This window comes from Pavona decussata, unplaced genomic scaffold (assembly GCF_977016875.1).
Source record: "Pavona decussata unplaced genomic scaffold, jaPavDecu1.1 SCAFFOLD_371, whole genome shotgun sequence".
NCBI lineage: Eukaryota > Metazoa > Cnidaria > Anthozoa > Scleractinia > Agariciidae > Pavona > Pavona decussata.
Genome location: NW_028145747.1, coordinates 772,133 through 792,500, shown reverse-complemented (window position 1 = coordinate 792,500; position 20,368 = coordinate 772,133). Strand labels below are relative to the sequence as shown.

General features: G+C 39.5%; 1 protein-coding gene across 1 annotated transcript in view; it reads left to right on the top strand.

Moving 5' to 3' along the window:
- LOC146452356 (vacuolar protein sorting-associated protein 16 homolog) overlaps positions 1-20,368 on the top strand; it is a 34,910-nt gene that overhangs the window by 10,614 nt on the left and 3,928 nt on the right. Inside the window, exons 5-23 of the mRNA XM_085097967.1 lie at positions 409-553; positions 1,672-1,787; positions 3,368-3,493; positions 4,471-4,526; positions 5,000-5,079; positions 5,604-5,693; positions 6,611-6,687; positions 7,188-7,313; positions 8,012-8,139; positions 8,864-8,899; positions 10,471-10,579; positions 11,422-11,556; positions 12,774-12,882; positions 13,249-13,346; positions 14,583-14,687; positions 17,023-17,100; positions 18,685-18,786; positions 19,657-19,724; positions 20,218-20,314. Coding sequence (XP_084954093.1) covers positions 409-553; positions 1,672-1,787; positions 3,368-3,493; positions 4,471-4,526; positions 5,000-5,079; positions 5,604-5,693; positions 6,611-6,687; positions 7,188-7,313; positions 8,012-8,139; positions 8,864-8,899; positions 10,471-10,579; positions 11,422-11,556; positions 12,774-12,882; positions 13,249-13,346; positions 14,583-14,687; positions 17,023-17,100; positions 18,685-18,786; positions 19,657-19,724; positions 20,218-20,314 — 1,881 coding nt within the window. The remainder of the gene's footprint in view (positions 1-408; positions 554-1,671; positions 1,788-3,367; positions 3,494-4,470; positions 4,527-4,999; positions 5,080-5,603; positions 5,694-6,610; positions 6,688-7,187; positions 7,314-8,011; positions 8,140-8,863; positions 8,900-10,470; positions 10,580-11,421; positions 11,557-12,773; positions 12,883-13,248; positions 13,347-14,582; positions 14,688-17,022; positions 17,101-18,684; positions 18,787-19,656; positions 19,725-20,217; positions 20,315-20,368) is intronic.

Here is a 20,368-nt window from a genome sequence, read left to right as displayed (position 1 = left end):
CCGAGAACCAGACTCGTTTCCTTGTACTTTTTGAGAGTGGAACTTTTGCTCAAAAAATGGTCCCAAAGCTGACGTCATATAGTGCGGTTACCATGGCAACGATACATCTGCCGATCCAAATATGGTTTTTTTTTTGTCTATCCCCCAAGGTAACCTACCTACACACAAAAATTGAGGAGGGGTTAAAATTTTTCATTTCCAACTTTGCTTCACTTTCCTAGAGAATTGCTCTTAAAGGGTTAAAAGCAACCAGGTCAAGTTGTGTTCATAGTCAGCCAATTTGCCAGTTACCCTAGCAACTTTCTTGTACATGTAGCTATACGGGGTCAGTAATAAGTGAAACCTTAGTTTCTAATAATCATAGATCTATAAATTTATCAGTAGATACATTCTACATGTATATTTCAGGATGCCAAAGAGTCTAAAGTTATTGACTGCAAAATCTACAGCTTTGCTGGAAGAACCGGCATAGCCATCTTGACTGGAAATTATCATTTTTACGTCGCCAACAACGTAGAGGAGGTCCGCAGTAGGCGGTTCTATGATCCCCCAGGTAAACAAACTTACACTGTGCATTTTTATTACATGTAATTTGCTTGTTATGTGTAACAATTTCCAATTTTGTACATGGTAAATGCATGCATTGTATCTGATTATCAAATGGTAATTGCACAAAATGGCAAACCCTAGATTTTTGTTAGCCTTTTGCAGAGGTCTGTACGGAAAAAATTCTGAGGGGAGGGGGAAGGTGGGGTTCTTTGTATTTCAAGTGATGAGGACAAGCGAATGGGGGTAAAAAGCAAAACCCAAAGAAATCCTTGGAACAAATATTAACCCCCAAAAAATCACATGCTGAATTTCTAGGCCTTAGAAATTTCCAGGAAGAATTAAAATAATGATACAATTAACACGGAAAAAAAAAAAAAAGAAAAGAAAACATTGGAAATTGAAGAACAAGTTTGGTCACAGTACTTTATTTACAGAACTTTGCGTGCGGCTGGGATGCACAGGCACTACTACAAATCTTCAGATTGTTTTGGAAGCCAAAAAACCCTACTTAAATCAAGCCAGCCAAAAATGTTTGCCAAATTTTTCTACTCAAAAAGATGCTGATCTGGAATTGAAAAACTCCAAACCCCCAAAAAATCCTTTGATCATCCTCAATCCTTGTCACTCCCCCTTCCCCCTGGGAAAAAATCATTTCAAATAAATAATTATTCTTCATTTTTTCACCTGAGATGCTTTATTGCACTGCAACATTTGTGTGCTCAAAATCTCAGAAGGAATTAAATGTATTGTGCAAAGGGTCATTTACTGGGGAGCATTCTTCTGCTTTTAAATGTAGTCACTGTGGCAGTTTCAATGTGATTAAATCCTTGGAAATTCAGCCTTTAGGCAACACACAAATTAAATACTACTATGAATCACATTAACACATAACATTCACAGTACATACTAAAACTTTGCAAATTTGGAGCATTTTTCTGACTTTTCGGCCTAAAAAGCAATACATGCCTTCATCTGTTGCACAAAATGTTTCAATTTTTTGTTTTGAGCATAATTTTGTCATATTCTACCATAATTTTTGTCAAAAGATGTTATTTGTTCCTTGTATCATGCTGACTAAACAGGCATTGTCAATCATGATCTAAAATATTTTGTTTTCCCCAGGCTTGGATGCTCCACCTAGCAGCTGGGTGATAATTCCACATGACAGGGGCTCATCTTTACTAGTTGCAATTGACAATCTTCTCTACCTTATTGAAAAGGGACAATGCACCAGACAGGTTAGCAATCATCATTTCCATTTGACTGTTTGCAAAATTAACCCTTTTCTAACTCAATTGGTCAAAAAATTGTTCGGACCATGCCAACAAAACAGAATTCTGGTGCCGAACAAGAAAGTTCAGAGGCTCTTTGCAAACTTTCTGACGATCACAGCCATCAGTTTTATATGACTGCAATCTACATGTATTACAACCCGTATTTTAAGTTGTTTTATATCTCTCAAATAATGTTTTTATCCCTTTTATACTTCTCAGGGGCGTAGCGATCATTCATGCACGTACGCACGAACGTACCTCGAAAATCTAAAAAATAATATTTTATTCAATTTATTTATTTATTTGGCTTAGTTATTTATTTGTTTACTCATAGATTTTTTGGCGAAAAGCGACTTTTACACATGCAAGAGTTTTCTCTTATTATTGCTGCTATTTTACGAAAAGAAAACCGTTTGAATATTGCACTATTTATTTTAATATGAGAGTTCAAAACCCAGTCATCACAACAGTGATGGTCGAGACACTTGTGTCAACCTGCGCTGCCGAACGCAGTTTTACCGACACAAAGAGTTTGAAAACCCGTCTTGGAAGCACTATGAGTGAGGAGAGGCTATCCTCTTTGGCAATACTCCGCATACACAAGCACAAGAATGTGGATATCAATTGACAATCTAGTTTCCGAATTTTCCTGTCGTAAAGGGAGACGTCTCGCCCTTTTCTTGTAGCCACATTTACAGTTTCGTTATAACACACAAGTCCAATATACACTTATATCAGTAGGCTGACAAGTAAACAACAACGTTACTGAATATTTAGCGTTTTTTAAAGCATTTGATTTATGAAACTTCTCCCTGGAAAAATGAGAAATGGCATTTCCGAGGCCCTAAAAATAAAAATTTTCTGGGGGAGCATGCCCCCACACCCCCCTAGAGGCTCGCACCTTCGGCACTCATTTCACTACGCCCTCCTGTGCGCACCTAAACGGAAAAACCACGCTACGCCCCTGCTTCTATATTTGCCCATTAGAGCTTGTTTTGTTTGATTTGTGAATTCAAACTGAGTTTTTAATAAATGAATTTTATAAGAGAAGAACCTGTTTCAAATTTTAGGCTAAAACAGGTTCTTATGTAAAGGAGGTCTTAATAAAAATCTTATATGAGGGTTTTTATATACCACTCATCAACATTCAAAATCTAGCACAATCTAATGTAGGATGTTTGTTCTATGAACTTAGTTTAATGGCCTAGTTCCTACCTCAAGCTCAGTGGTAGAGCATCCAAAATTAGTAATCGGAAGGTCTTAGGTTCGACTCCTGATAGGAGCACTCAGATTTCCTTTTTCTGAGTGTGCTTGTGTCACTGACGGAAAAAAAAGCTTGGTGATAAAAACAGCAGTCTTAAATTGCTCAAAATTGGAGAAAGTTGTACATTACGTTTGATGTGAATATGTTAACTTAAATTAGTGATAATTTCCAGGTTATGAAAAATATGACACTGTTATTATTTGAATCAGGTTAAAAAGTGAGTGTTTATCCTTTATACATGTATGTTATCCCTAAATATCATTACTTGTATGTGATCCAGACAGTAACATTCAAGGAAGGACCAGCAGTGACATCCATTATAGAGATGGCGATATCTTACAACTACGAGTACCTAGCAATGTTCACAGACACTGGATTACTGTGGATTGGATCAGCCGATTTACAGGTCTGGTGTTGACTGCGCATTAACATCTGTACCCCTCGTAATGTAGGCTGGATGTCTTGGTTGTCCATGGGCTTTCATTGTTGGGAGGCAGCTGCTAGATAGAGATAGGAGAGTAATAACATGTGAAACTGGATGGCTGCAAATCCCTGCTATTAAGAAAAAAAATAGAACTGCAAATCACACCTATATACAAAATCTGATAGCTAACTTGTAGGATACTCGCCACTCTTTGTCCTTTAACATCCAGTCCAGGCCACTGTTGTTGGGAAAGTAATAACATGTGAAACTGGATGGCTGCAACTCCCTGCTTTTAAGAAAAAAAATAGAACTGCAAATCACACCTATGTACAAAATCTGATTGCTAACTTGTAGTACACTTGCCACTCTTTGTACTTTAACATCCAGTCCAGGCCACTGTTGTTGGGAAAGTAATAACATGTGAAACTGGATGGCTGCAACTCCTTGCTATTAAGAAAAAAAAATAGAACTGCAAATCACACCTATATACAAAATCCGATAACTAACTGGTAGGATACTTGCCACTCTTTGTACTTTAACATCCAGTCCAGGCCACTGTTGTTGGGAAAGTAATAAGATGTAAAACTGGATGGCTGCAACTCCCTGCTATGAAGAAAAAAAATAGAACTGCAAATCACACCTGTATACAAAATCTGACAGCTAACTGGTAGGATGCTTTCCACTCTTTGTACTTAAGCATCCAGTCCAGACCCCTGTTGTTGCTATTTTTGTTGTCAATAAAATAACCATTAATTCTATTTCCTTTCCTTGTGTAAGCACCCAGGTGGTCTGAGTGGTTTTTTACAGGGTAAATTTGCAGCAAAGGGGATAGCTTGAGGTTATGACCAAGATGAGAAACATGAAAATGGTGACAGTGTTAATGTGGTGCTTAACATTTAATTTTAAAAATGGTGTGCTTGTTGAATTAACAGTGCTCATGTTATTTCTGTTTACCGTAGAAAGTCTACTGTGAATTTAATACTGCTTGTCCAGCTAGACCCAAGCAGCTTGCATGGTAGGCCTGTCTTTGCTGTTGTTTTTGTTGCTTACTTTTGTCAAATCTGTGTGTAACAATGTGCTTAAATTAGCCATTTTGCATTTGAAGATATAACAAATGCCTTCAATATTGTAAACTGGGTGATTCAAGCGCCTTGTAACTTTTATGTTCAAAAATTATTAAAGATTTTAGAAGCATTTTGAAAACATCAAAGTGACTAAAATTAAACCTTGTCCCTTGATCTACGGAGAGGAAAGCACTGTTTGTAGAAAATAGTAAATTATTTAAATGTTACTTGAACCATCAGGGGTATTCTGTATCATGATTAATTTTGCCTTTTATATGAATCACTCACACACAATGAGATCTCCAAATAGCAATTTTTAAAATTATATTCATATCCCTTGAAATCGAGACACTGGTTAATAATGCTTGTCTCCTTCCAATTATTGTTTATTTGCGCGTTAATTTCATTATTATTTGCTGCACAGGTGTGCGATGGGAGCTGTTATCTGTTACTGGGATGATTATATAGATGTTGTTGGACCAACGAAGGACACCATAAGATATCCTTTAATATGACAGCCAGGATGCTTTACAGTTCATTTATTTACAGTCGAACCTTCTTGCGCGCGCACCTCTTGTAAGCGACCATCTCCCATGAGGCCCATAAGCGACCACCTATCCAAAACGGCCATTTTTTCCCAGTCAAAGCACTATAGTTGGATGCTCTCGTAAACGACCACTTCTCGTAAGCGACTGCGATCACTTTGTGAGGTGACGGCATTACAATTTTTCGTTTTCTGTTTTTATTTTTATTTTTTTTTTACCTCTTGTGAGCGACCACTTGACACATGGTCTGATCTCCATGTTTGCTGTATGTACAACGCTACTCAGAGTTTTAAATACGAAGAACTTTTAGTGACAATCTAGCACTGCTCGTAATGGTCTCTAAGAGAATTCAACAGCGCATGACTTACATCATATTTAACGAAAAAGGGAGAAAACATGGAGGTTCTCATAACCAACTTGAAAGGGACGTATTGGAACTGCTAGGGAGAATTTGGAGTTTTTCCTTAACTTGTGTTACATATCAGATGGACACGGCAGTTCATATTGTCCAGGAAGTCGACGGCGTTAGAATCATTGGAAATGAAACACATGAACTGCTTCAGAAAGTGCCAGGTGAAAAGTGATAACTTTCTTTCAAGGGCTGTTGTATAAAGGTTGTATGCTTGAGGCAAATGCAATGACTCTGGCACAAATTTTATGTCAATGCATGTGGATGCAACCAAAAACTGGACATCCTATTTACATCAGACGTAAAATTGACACCTGATACAAAGCAAGCAAATAGGGGTTGCAGCTTTGACTGCAGAATTACTGTGCCACTTTGAGCCACTGAAAACGCTAAATACGAGGATGCGTAGAGCATATTGTTCAATTGGTCATCTGGTGAGAAATTACTACAATAGCTTGTCTGACAGTTATGTGCATTGCGTTACTTAGATTAGATTGGATTTGTTTGGATTGGATCTGATTTGATTGGGTTAGATTAGTTAGATTGGATTGGATTCAATTGGATTAGATTCCATTAGAGTGAATCGGATTACATTGGACTAGTTTGGATTAGAGATTGAACTGGATTAGATTGGATAAGATGGGATGGGATTGGATTGGATTGGACTGTGTTTGATTGGATAAGATTAGATTGGATCAGATCGGGTTAGCTTGGATTAAATTGGATTACCCTGGATTAGATTGGATTACATTAATTTAGAGTTTAGATTGGATTGGATTTCATTAGATTGGGTTGGATTAGATTGGATTGGGTTTGATTGGTTGGATTAGATGAAGTAAGTGATGTTCCAAGTGTTAGTTGAAGTGGTTACACAGCGACATAGTGCACTGCATAACTGCTCATGTTTAGGGAGGGCTTTTAAGATGATTTCGGAAGCAACTATGACTTATCCAGAAACTTGACAACGGCTTATTTTTCCCTATAGATTCAGAAAAACACTCGACAAATAGTGTTGATGTTAATCCATTATGAACTCACACTATATCTGTTTAATGTTAGCCATTTTTTATTTATTTCTTAGCTGCCGTGGAACAAGTGTTTAAGATTGGTTCCATGGAACCTGGCGCGATGCTGTTTGATGCCTCCAAGGAATTTGAGGTGGGCGACTGTTCATTCTATGTGTTCTAGCATTCTCCTAATCAAACTGAGTCAATAATTTTTTTTTTTTACTGTTGTTAAGGTGCCTACTTTTGTTACTGCGCATCTCGAGATACTCTATGGGTGGGTGCCTACTAATACAGGGATATTTTTGCGCGGTTTAAAACTATGCAGAGAAAGCAAAACTTAGCAAGTGCTCTTGGTATCAAAAAAGAAAATTGGGGGTAACCATGCATTTTTCAGAGATAATAAAGTTTCAATATGGATAAATATGGCATACATTGCTTTGAATATTACTGCTTTTTGGATTGTTGCTAAATTATGTCCGAAAAATGCGTAGTTACACTCAATTTTCTTTTTGGATTCCAACAGCCCTTGGTAAGAACTGCTTTTCCCTCATAGTGACAAACCGCGCAAAAATACTTCTGTATTAGTAGGCACCGTCCTTAAATTTGTTTGTCTTGTTGTTTATTTCCACTTATTATTTTTCCAACAAACAGAAAAAGAGCGCCAGAGCAGAGGAGTACATTCGCATGATCAAAGAACGTCTTCCTGAAGCCGTACAGCAGTGCATCCATGCTGCTGCCGGAGAACATGAGCCCGCAGTGCAAAGAAGCCTCTTAAGGGTGAGCTTGCTGTCAATCTTGTCTCCATGGTAACTCTGCATCCACGCCGCCCCCCCCCCCCCCCCCCTAACGGGTCGCCTGCTGCTCCCCACCTCCAAAACGAAAAATCGCTTTACCAGTGCGACCATACTCATGTTTCCTCAAGAAGAGTGATGTTTTACCATGCCAGAATTGCTTTCGAGTTTCTAGAGAGTTGAGGAGTGTCAAATGTCCCTGGGAATTCGTTAAAAAACCGCATTTATAAACATTTTAGGAGTCTAAATTTTTCTGCTTCGAGCTACGATTTTTTATGTGATATAGTGACTGTTATTGTAAGTGACTTAAGTCCTGCTGGATAAACAGCCTTTGAGAATCGTACTAGGAACGCGAATCCACTACACCATGGATGCCTCAATCGAATTGATTTAATTTGTTTAAATCCGTACGGATAGTCACTTTCCATGACTTCGTGGCATTGAAAAGGTACAAAAGTGGAGAATAACCAGGATATCTGACCTTCTTTGGGGGAGGAGGGGTGACATTGACTTGTGTCGAGCCTTTCTTTCCCTCCCCCCTCCCCACCCCTACCGAAACGCCCGATATTGAGGTGAAGAAATAGTAACTGTTTATGTCTCCACTTCGGATAACAAACCTTTTTTTTTTTTTCTACAAGGTAAAATAACTTTCTAAGTTCCATTTCTTTTTTGTTTTCCATCCAGGCCGCATCCTTTGGCAAAAGTTTCTTGACTGACATGCCTCCCCAGGGATTTGTTACAATGTGTCGCAATCTGCGAGTGTTAAACGCTATTAGGGATTACACAGTTGGCGTGCCTCTTACGTATGGACAGTATCCTCTAACACATTCATGGCATTAGATACAACACTCAGTGTTAACAAAACACCGTAAATCCCGGCTATAAGCCATGGGCTTATACAATCTCGTAAGGGGTTTTTGGTGGGCTGATATTCGGGTGGGCTGGTAAAGGTAATAATAAAAAACGTTTGAAACAAGCTGCTAAGAAAACGTACTTTATTTCACTACAAGACCAAATTTGAAGCTCTAACTTTAACTGTAATCGTGACATATCAAAACAAGATCAGACTTCAGTTCTTCTTCACAAGGTTAATTTAAGCTTTCCACTTCAAAATCGTCTTGTTCATCATCGTCAATCCATCGTCTGAGTCATCCGTCTCAAAGTGAAACTCCGCATCTTCTTCAAACATGAAACGCTTCCTTTCACGATATTTGACGTGATAGCAGAAAAAATCACTGTTTCGCACTCAAGAGGTGCTCGCATAAAGATGAGCCTATAAGCGGAAGAGGGGAGGGCTTGTTAAAGGGGTAGGGAGGGGGGGGGGAGTTCTTATAACCGGAGTAAAATTTTTCTTTTCAAATAGATACATCGTTCATAACATCACAAAAGTACAAAGTACATCCTGAATATAATTATGTTACACCCCGCTCAATTTGCTAGGTTATAGCAGTGACCTACGTCGCGGAAAAAATTGTTTTGCCAGAGGAACAGATTACTGTCATTGTTGGGATTTATAGACCTTAACAATTTTTTCAGGCTCGAAAAGCTTACGATGAAAACCCTCATCGATAGGTGAGCTTTATACTTTAAACTTGGCTCACTAACCACTTGGCGCTTGTTCGCCCGTTGACAGTTAAGAAGTTGAGAATGATAATGATGTATTATTCTAGAAAGTGACACACGCATACTCGGAAAAAAGAAATCCGAGTGCTCCTATCAGGAGTAAGACCTAAGACCTTCCGATTACTAGTTCGGATGCTCTACCACGAAGCTACAGGAGACTCGTGGGAGCTAACGCCAAGAAGTTAAGTTAAGTTAAGTTAAGAACTAAGTAAAGAAGTTGTCCACGTATGGACGATACTTGTTTCAGATATCTAAAGGTGGTATTCACGCCAAGTTGGTAGCGAAATTAGACACAAATGTTTGGTTTCATCAACAGAGTTGATAAGGTCATTTCGCCACCGTAAAGAGATTCGAGTGCTGACATTTCGAGCGTTAGCCCTTCGTCAGAGTGAATCAAGGTCATTTCGCCACCGTAAAGAGATTCGAGTGCTGACATTTCGAGCGTCAGCCCTTCGAACTGTCAGCACTTGAATCTCTTTACGGTGGCGAAATGACCTCACGGACTTTCGTTTCCACTCCCTCATTTCGTTTCTTGACAGAGTGGAAACTAACTCCCTTATCTATAGAATTATGGGTCGATATAAACAAGTGTTCTCTACGCTGTGCCGTCTTAGAAGCATTTCAATACGCTATTTCCGAGTTGCTGTGAACCTCATTATGAAAGCGAGGCTGTGCAAAGCTTATCATAAGAAAATTAGTTTGCATGGTTTGTATATGAATGAAAACTAATTTTCCTTATAAAGACTTTGCACGTACCCTTGCTTCTTTCATAATGGGGTTCAAAGCAACTCGAAAAATGGCCTGTCCTGTTTGTAATTTGTATATTGGCCTTAATATATGCTGGATCCACAGGGCCTGAGACTAATTTTTTAGCTCACGAGCCCAGTGGCTAGTAGCCTGCGAACAGCAGGCGGAAATACGTCTGCTGTTCGCAGGCTAAGTGGCTAGTAACAGGTCTAATTTCACAAGCCAAAACAAAATTTTCCCTAGCCGCAGTTTCACTAATTTGTTTTATGAAAGGGGAAGAAGGAAAATCAGACATTTTTAAATTTAGATGTGTTATAATTATTAAGGAAAATCTCCCACACCAGTCAAGTTTTTTCATTGTTTAAAATTGCGTTATTTGCGATTGAAATTTCAAGTTGACCTTAAAAAAAGCCTTAACTCAAAAAGCTATGCAGCAGAAAAAGTCGAACGAAGTATTAGGTCTTGTTCTCTCGATTTGCTTTTGTGATTATAAAATAATTTCCATCTTTGTTTTCTGCTCAGCACTCCAGTACTCTGTTTACAGTTTTACTAGCCAAAATGACTAGTGAAAGCACTTAACCTCCTAGCTAAATCTGAAATTTTGCCAGTCTGTGGCTTGTTGGCTACCGTTAGTCTCGAGCCCTGATTATTATTTCATGTTCTATAATGTAGAGTGGTATTAGTAGTAGTAGTGCGATTGGTTTTTTTTGGTGATTACATGTTTTTTTTATAGTTTTCACTTTGTACTGTAAATCTTTTTATTCTTCTTGTAGGCTGGTTCTCAGACGACACTACTGTTTAGCGATAAGAATTTGCGATTACTTGAAGATTCCCAAAGGGGAGGGTGCCAGTCGTATCCTTGGACACTGGGCCTGTTATAAAGTAAGTATGGCCAGCGGCTGCCCGTGACACTGCAACGAGAAACATTTCGTTTCATTAGTCACTCTGGCAGTCTTTGTGGTGTATGTGTTTTCATCGTTGATTTGACATCCGACTGACACCCTGTATATTTTCCGCCAAGATTCAGATCGCTGATCCGAAAAGAAAATGAGAGCTGATCCTTAATCTTACAAAACTTCCCCGTTTTGACCCTTAATCCCGATGAAAAACAGGTGATCGTTCAGTGAACTCAGACGTGTTATTCCGCCAGATCCACCATACCTCTTTACCAGCCTGCTATAAATTACCAAGAATGCTACAGTTAAACCCCGTTATTATGGACACTGTTGGGAGTAGAAAAAGTGTCCGTATTACGTGTTCCTTATTAAGCGTGTTAATTTTAAGGAAAATGTATGGAGCGGGACTGAGAAAACCGTCTGTAATAACGAGTGTCTGAATTAAGCAGGTATCCGTAAAGCGGGGTTTCATTGTATTCACCTTGAACCAAATGAAACTCGAATTTAACTCGATAAGAGCGCATGCGAATCGAAGACATTTCTGATTAACCCATCAAACACGCATCTTCTGACGTTCCGCAATTTACTTGACTCTGAAGATGACTTCCGGTCAGGTCGTCAAAACGTCAGTCAATGTTACCTTAAACAGTCCTTCTCAGAACTACACTGACCTGGATGATCATAATTTACGTTCTAAAGAGTTTGAACTGCGTCAAATTTAATGAATTTAATGCGCACGTGATCACATAACTTTGCTGTCGGTATTCAGGGGATGCCACTGCAGTGTCTATAAACACATGCTTCAAACTTGTTTTTCTTGTTTTACAGGTTCAGCAGGCTAATGTTGATGACGAAGAGATAGCTCGCGCCATCAACTCCAAGCTCGGAGAGACTCCTGGGATATCGTATTCAGAGATCGCTTCTAAGGCGGTTGACTGTGGAAGGACGCACTTGGCCATCAAGGTCAACATTAGTTTCATTGGAATTTTCGTTCGCTTCCATTTGAATGGTCATACGTTGGGATTTCAGGCTATGTTTACACTATACCAGGTAGCTCTTGTGCCGGCACCAAAAACATATTGGATAGGGCTTTCGCTCACACACAAAACGCCGATTTTGGATCGATTTTTGTGCCGGAGCGATGTTGCACTCCTTCGGTCCTAAAAGTTAATCGTCACATGTCGGATAGGTTTCCGTGACACTTCCTTGAGTAGTGTGAACAGAGAATCGAGCCGAAACGGACGTCAACAACGAGGAGCGAGGATTGGATTCCAGTGGAAATGGCGGCGGTTTTCAGTTGGGCCACTTCTGTTCACACCAGGCCGGAGTATTTTTCACAACGGCTTAAAATGTTATCCAGCATAGTGTAGACATATCCTCACTCAAGCTCTCATTTTCTCAGCATATTATGAACAATCCCTTAGGAAGGTACAGTTTCCATCTAAATGGTCACACAAAAACTGCGTTTCACGTTTGAAGAAATATACTTCTCAAACTCATTAATAATTCATCAAGAGAAAACAAAGAAAATCACTACCGTGACTGTAGTTTGGATATGTTATCCTAATAACCATAAAATTTTACCAACTTTAGCCTTGAATTTCTCCAAGAATTATTGATCATTTGAGAAGCCATATCAAACACTCGAAAGTGTGTTTCATCAGATATCCAAACACCTCAAAGTCGTTTAAAAAAACTCGGCTGCGCCTCGTTTTTTCAACCTACTTCTCAGTGTTTGGATATCTGATGAAACACGCTTTCTTGTGTTTGATATATTACATCAAACACGAGACACAGTATTTCATCACATATCAGACACCGAGAAGAGAGTTGAAAATACGACGCGTAGGGAAGTATTTTTGACGAACTTCGAGGTTTTTGATATTGTGATGAAACACTGTGACGAGTATTTAAATAACTTCTCAAACAAACTGATTTTGAAGGGGAAATTAAGGATGCAAACACGAGGAGTTTTTCATCAAATATCCAAACACGTCACGGTGTATGATTTCCTTTGTCTTTGGCTTTTGAATTATGAATGAGTTTGAGAAGAATGTAACCACAATCCAAGCGGAATCATTCCAAGTGTATCCGCCAGCAGCTACTTAAGTTAGTTCTCATCTTACTTTAATTCAAAAGCAGCTGAAGTTATTAAAACAGCTTATTTTTGGGTTTGGCAGCTGCTAGACTATGAAGCAAAGGCCGCTGATCAGGTGCCATTGCTCATGCGCATGAAGAAAGATGACCTGGCACTCGAGAAAGCCATCATGAGTGGAGACACAGATCTTGGTAAGCAATGAGCATGCGTGATGTTTGACAATTCCACGAGGTCCTGTAAGCGCTTTAAATAAACTTCTTTGTTGGTGTGAAGTTACAAATTAGACATGTTTTATAATTAGGCCTTCCGCGCCACATAAACAAAACAAAGCAAAACGTACTGAAAGTGGTAGGCTTTTTCCCTGATTTCTGTGTTTTGTCCGTATACATTGGCTGAAACCTGTGTAGGCTCGGGTCCCTGCGTCGACAAGAATCCCCACGTGGGGGGAGGGGAGTAAAAAATTGGTAAGCTCCACACTTCGCCACTCACTTCCCCAACTCCCTCCCCATCTTTTTAAGCCGTCATTTGGTGGATAGTAACATGAAGTGTCTTTTCAGTTTATATGGTTGTGATGCACTTGAAGGATAGTCTGACCCTTGGAGAGTTCCTGATGGCCATACGTTACCGTCCTGTGGCACTTAGCCTCTACATCAAGGTGAGTCATACGTAACAACATCGTTGGGAAAAGAGTAGTTTGCAGTGAGTACGGCAAAAAGAGCGGTTTTTAGTCGAGTGTCGAAAGTAATTTCGCGCGTGCTCTATAGTTTTTCTTTACTACGCTCTGTGATTGGTTAGAATTCCTTTTTTCAACCAATTAGAAACAAAGCCAAAACTAATGTGGTCGCACGCGTTTTTCCGCGCTTGTGGCCGGTCACATGTATTTGCTTCGAATTCTGATTGGTTCATTGCGCTGTTTGCGTCTGTTGTAATTGGCCAGAGTAATTATTTTGGTTTTGGTTTTACGACACTCATTCGAACAGTGCTCTATCTTCCATACTGACAACTGCTTTCTACTGACTTATTTCATTTTCCTTGTCTCCTTTTTGGATAAGTCTGTACACTGGCTCAATTCTTACTCGCTCTGGACAAGTTGAAACAGTTTGCAATTGCAGTATACTTGATCGTCGACCAGCGTAATACTTCTCGGCAGTTTTGAGACACAGCCCTCAGATATGCTATTCTCAAAACTCCCAAGGAGTTGTTGGGCCCGAGAAGAATTTTTCAAATCTGTTTTCTGTCGATCGGTGTTATATGGTCGTACAAACTAGCCCAGTATGTTTCCTAAATATACAAAGATACCAGGATGTTAGCTTTCAAAATTGTGAAAAGAGAAGTTATGGTAATGAACATTACCCACCTAAAATAGATGTTCGGGCTCGAACTGTCTTTTTTACGGTGCAACGAACTCAACCGGAGCCACCGAAAAAACCGACACATTGAAATTTAAAGAAATGTTCTCGTTTTTGATTGGTTTACAAACTACCAAAGCCAGACTCCTGTGACTCACGTGACCTGTGATTGGCTGATCAATGTTGGGTGGCCCCGGTTGAGTTCGTTGCACTGTAAGTTTTGATAAGCGCGCGTCCTGAAGGACTAGAAAGTTTTTGCGTTTTTTCTGTCCGCTGTTCTGTAGATGAAGGCAGAGAATTTCTTTAAGCTTCACGCAACAGTTGTGACAGGCGAGATTACGAACCGCATCACAATCCTCAGAAACGCTTGCAAGCAATGTGGATTATCAACAGAGAGGGATTGTTCATAGATCGTAAAAGTGCAATGTTCAAATTGCTGGTGATCGATGGTCGTTCATCTTTTTAATATTGCATCCGCACTGAGTTCATACACTTTTATCCATTTCAAAACTAAGCTTATTTCGATGTAATATTTGTTGTAGTACTGCAAGGATCAGGATCGCCGAACCCTCGTGGACCTGTTTTATCAGGACGATCAGTTTTTGAACAGTGGAAACGCTTTTGTACAAGACAGCTACAACGAGAAGGTATCAACGTAAAAATTCTCCTTTGTGGTGTCCGTGCATATCTTTTGCTAATAGTCGGGAGAATTTATTTGAAATCAGACAAAAGCCCACGTTAGGTTTTCAAAATGCCAACATAACTGCGAGTTTTTCTGGGGGGAGAAATTCCACGTCTGGCTCCGATTGTTCTTAGAACGAAAGATTTATTCAGTGGATAAATCGCTATTCAGCGGATAAACTGTACTCCAAAAATTGCGTTTTGTCCACTGGATCGCGATTTATCCGCTGGATAAAGTTGTCCGCTCTTTGAACAACCGGGGCCCGAATACAATGAAGGAGCACCCGCTAAACTAAAATTTGTCCAGAACAATGCTAGAACCAGTTTATTTAGAGAGCGTGGGTTCTCACGCCTCAAGCGTTAAGTTTTTCAATCCTTCGGCACTTATTTCCGACTATCTATCACGGTTCCCCCTTGTCAGAGTAAATTCGCGTTTGCGTAGGGTTCGTTTAGCTCTATTGTGTGATTAGTTAGAAAAGAACTCGCGTCATTTTTCAACCAATTTAGAAGTTAAAGCTAAAAAAAGTTGTGACTTACTTTCCTGGGTTTCCCCGCGCTTGGAGCAATTACTTGTATCATCTTTGTTTTGACCAGGATTACACTAAGACCGACAAGCTTGTGGCCCTCGGATTCCAGATCGAACTGGACTTTCAAAGTGAAAGAGTTTCTCTTATAAGAGTTCCTCTTATAGTGGAGCGGGGCTGTGGAACAGCCTATCTAGTGACCTTCGTGCAGCAACATCTTTACATGATTTTAAATTAAATCTACGTCACCACAGTTTTGAATGAGTTTTAACACGGCATCCTTGCAAAGCAGCTTTTAGTATGTGGTTAACAGTAGTTTAGGTTAGTTTAGTAAGGTATGATTTTGGTTATCTGTTATATTTTATCTCTGAATGTATATCTAATATTTGCTGAAGGATTTTCCGTGTCTAAATAAAGTTACCTTACCTTACCTATGAGAAAACCGTACTACTCGGAGAAAAACCTCTCGTAGCATGGACGGGAATCAACCCGCGTTCGGGAATCGAATCCTGACCGCATTGGTGGAGGCGAGAGCTGTCCCCACTGCGCCATACCTGCTCCGCCAAATTGCTTGCTTAAAGCTTACAAAAGCACACCTTCTCTCCCCAAATTCCCGTGCTGATTCCCCGTACACTTTCTCGCTTTGGTTTCCACTGTGAAATTCTCGCTTTGGATAAAGCACATGACTGAAAACACAGAGATTTATCATAATCTTTAAGTCCTCGACTTCAATTTAGGGGAGCAGGGATGGCGCAGTGGTGAGAGCACTTGCCTCCCACCAATGTGGCCCGAGTTCGATTCCCGGACTAGCTCGGCGTCATATGTGGGTTGAGTTTGTTGTTGGTTCTCGTTCCTGCTCCGAGGGTTTTTCTCCGGGTACTCCGGTTTTCCTCCCTCCACAAAATCAACATTTACAAATATCAATTCGACCTGGAACGCACGGACACCTTTGAACGAGTTCCTAGAACTCTTTGGTGCTTCGTGGGTAAATAAATTACATTTACAATTGGTCCCTCGTATCTTTTTCTCAAATCCAATTGGTCAAATTAATATCCCTTGCGTTCTCGTGTGATTAAGAACTCGTCACGGTTATATAACGACATGGGTACACATTCCTGTGTTAACGATTTGCTTTCTTCTTGATGTTATCAGTAACGTAATGTAAACCTGATTGGAACTTTTTGAATACGTCGTCACATTTAGCGGTATATAGAGTACTTATTGAAATTTTTCCACTGTTCCATAGGTGTGCGCGTGCTTAAGCACTAGACACCAAAAATCATAAAACTCGTTCAAAATGTGGTTACTTGAGGAAACAAGAGTATGGAACAAGGAGATGGGACTTGTAATAAGTAGATTTGAGCCTTTAACGTGGGTTTTAAATGTGAAAGTGTAAGACAGGAAGAGAAGAGAAACTTCTGTAATTCAGAACAACGTCACCAGATCTGACGGCAGGTTTGTGTTCACGTGATTCGCGAGAAACAAGAAAAAATGGGAAAACCTGCACCATTTGCAACGTCTTACATGGTTTGTGGGGACGACAAAAGAACGAACAACAGAACAATGTTTCCAGCCCTAAAAACACAATGCAGCTGCAGGTTATCAGGGTCCAGTGAAAATAGAGCTTTTGAAAAGTGCAGGTCAGGTCTACTGGAAACAATGCCAATCTTGATGTCCCAAATGACAGCTAGAAGTGATTTCTCGTGAAGTAAACAATTTTGCTAGTGATTCTAACAAACGTTTGCAGGGTACTTAACTTCTTATTGCTTGCATTTAGACTCTGGAATCCAAGATGAAAACATTATCAAAAGCACAGATGTCTTACCAGCAAGGAGGTTTTCAGTTCTATTCCAAGGTGTGTGGTATTTTACTTCACTCCAGAAATATTATCTCCACGTTTTCCATCAAAAATTGAAACTACATTGTATTTTCAACAACTCAATATTAATTTATTTCAAGAAAGGTTTCCTTTAAATCGAAGAAATATTATTTCAGCTGTTACGACATACGTAAATAAGGTAAGAGCTCTGTTTACCCTTTAAGCTTCAACAGTGATCAGCATCAAATTTCTCCTTGTACTATCAATGCTTATTTAAAACCCGTGGTCATGAGAATAAAGGGATATGATCACCCAAGGTGAATTCACTTGATATTTTAATAACTTCTCCCCGTTACTTTTATAAGGAAGGTAAGGGGACAAAATAGGAGAATTTGTTCTTTGATATTAGGGGTTGGAGGTTACTACACGAGCAATTTCTGTATGTGGCAATTTTTATTTGCCCGTGTAGATGGCTCGACAAATATTTGTTGTTAATTTGCGTCAGTAATAATTTCGCACAGCAGAGACGACCATGGAAAGGCAAAAAGCATGATGGCGAAAGTCAGAAGACGGGCCAGACTTCATTAAGAGTGTCTTTAGTTTAAGAAACAACAAAACCATTGACCTTACTTTTAATGGCGGGAAGATCTACGTCTGGCCAATCTTCTCTTAGTATGGCAAGAATCTCTTCGTATTCCTTCTTTTTCGTATTATGGTTCTTATATTTCTCGCTACGACGATTCCACAAACTTTCCCTATCTCGCAATGCCTCTAGTGATAAAGAAACAAGCGCATCTGTCCATGAAGAAGATGTACTCGAGGAAGCCGCCATGCTGGATGCGCAAATGTTAGGGACTGTAGGGACTGGGTTCTACAGATGACGTTGAAAAAATTGTCACATTTTATGTGGCGTCTCTTCTACACGGACAATTTTTTTATGTGGCAATTTTCATTTGCCACATAAAAACTAACACGCCAGCTTTTCAGCAAATGCAGTTGTCACATAAAAATTGGTCATTTCTCATCATCTACACGGGCAAATAAAAATTGCCATATAAAAATTGCTCGTGTAGACGGGGCTTAACAAGCCCCTCGTTTGAAGGTCAGATTTTTTAATAAGGTCTCCCCCCGACCCCTCCCCCCCACCCCATTCCATGTTAGGTGTACCAATAGTAAAAAACATCAGTCAGTTTGTCTGTTGGAAAACTTGATCTTCAATGTGCAGAAGAATTATTGTGCCAAGGAAAGACTGACATTGTGATACTCGACCCGAGTCTGCTTTGTTTCAATTGGTTGCGCAGGAACGTTGGAAAAACTAATCCAACTCCAAACTCATGATTTGAGTAATCCTTCTTTTCTAATAAGCCGAATAGGCCATTTTCATGATGGGGTTATTTAACTACAACTACCAGAATTCACGTCGTTTTCCTTTTCAAATTCAAATTTTGTCATCCCAGTGGACAGCAAAGAACAATAGCTCTAATTAACATGAGAAAACAAAAGCCAGAAGGATTCTGGTAGTTGTAGTAAAATGACGCCATGGTGAAAATATCTCATTGTTTTGGAGTTTTTATGGTAACACAATGTTGATCTCGTTACGTTCATATTTTCTTTTCCCAGGCAACGGAGGAACAAGTCAAACTAATGGAATATCAGGTTAAATTGGAGGAAAAGTACAGAAAGACATTTATGGATCTGTCCTTGAGTGATACCATCCACCAGGTAGGATCACAGACGAAGGGACCAGGGGGCCCGTTTCTCGAAAGTCCCGCTAACTTACCGGGCCCGATAAGTGTCTTTGGTGATAAATGTTTCTTAACAGAAGTCAACTTTTGTTAACTCTGAATACTAAATTTTAAAATCTTATAATGCCGTGAAAACATTGGCCAAGTACTGTAATCACTGTGGAATCGGCGAAAAACATTTAAAAATATACTTATCGGGCCCGATAAGTTACCGGGACTTTCGAGAAACGGGCCCCAGTTGTCCTAACTATACCACGCCTAACAGTACGTACGGACAAGATGGCGGCTGTTCATTTTACCACAAAAAACTTGGGAACCTAACACAGCAAACAGGCTCGTGGAAAGCCGTTTTTTTTTTGCAAAATTCGTCCCTGTGCTAACAACATTGTGTATGCTAAGTTTGAAGTTTTTAGAACTATTCTGTGCGCTTTTATGAGCGTTTTTAGGGTTTTTATACGCTAAGAATTGTGCCAATCGGTACGGTAGATTACAACAAGAAAACTGCCAAAACTTTGTGTAATATCATTCCAAAACTCATTAATAATTCATAAGCCCATTGACCTATCAAATGGTTGATAAAACATCACGTGTAGTGGTTTTAAAACCCGATAAAACCTCCTTATTAGTATGCGGTTTTTAATGTTTTTCTCGTATGCTAATTCCCAACGTTCACAAAAACATCATTGTTATGAACTCTCTTAAAACACGCTTTTCCAGGAATGTTTTTGAAACCGTTCGAAAAACTCGCAGCACGTGTTTTATCGGGTCAAATCCCGATTAAACACTGCTGCTCGTGTTTTAAACATTACACAAAACTTGCTAGTCTCAGAGGTTTTTGTACTTTCAGTGCGTGCTTGAGGGGGATCAAAAGGTTGCTGAGCAACTGAAGAAGGAGTTTAAGGTCCCGGATAAAAGGTTAGTGACCACTTCGACAAGAATGACAACAACAACTCGAACACCAACAGCATCAATGACAACATCTACGATGACAAGAATTGCAGTAACAAACAGCTAAAACAACAAGTGCAAAAGAGCACTCCCAACAAAAATTAAACTCAGCAGTAAACAACGACGACTGTAGCAAACAACAACAAGAACGCCAACAACAAACAACGAAAACAACAACTACTGCAATAAATAAGGACAACAACAACGATTGCAACAAACAACAACAATAAGAACAGCGACAAATTTATCAATTTTACCAGGATGAAATAACAAACGGCCGTAACTGTTTGTGGCTTGTGCAAATATAAACCTTTAGGCATTTCTTTTCTGTGTTGTTGTTCCCTTGTGGATTATTTTGTCAAACGAAACCTGCATTTCTTTCATTTTTTTTTTTTTCTTAGCATTCTTGGTATGAAAGGTTAAGATAATACATTTTTATATATTGTCCTTATGTTCTCAGATTCTATTGGCTGAAAGTGAGAGCTCTGGCTGAGAGTCATAACTGGATGGAGCTTGACAGGTTTTCTAAAGCGCGTAAATCCTTGATAGGTTACGAGGTAAGTTTAGTTTCATTGTTGCTATGGCCGGGCTCATAACCCCGTCTCTAGGGC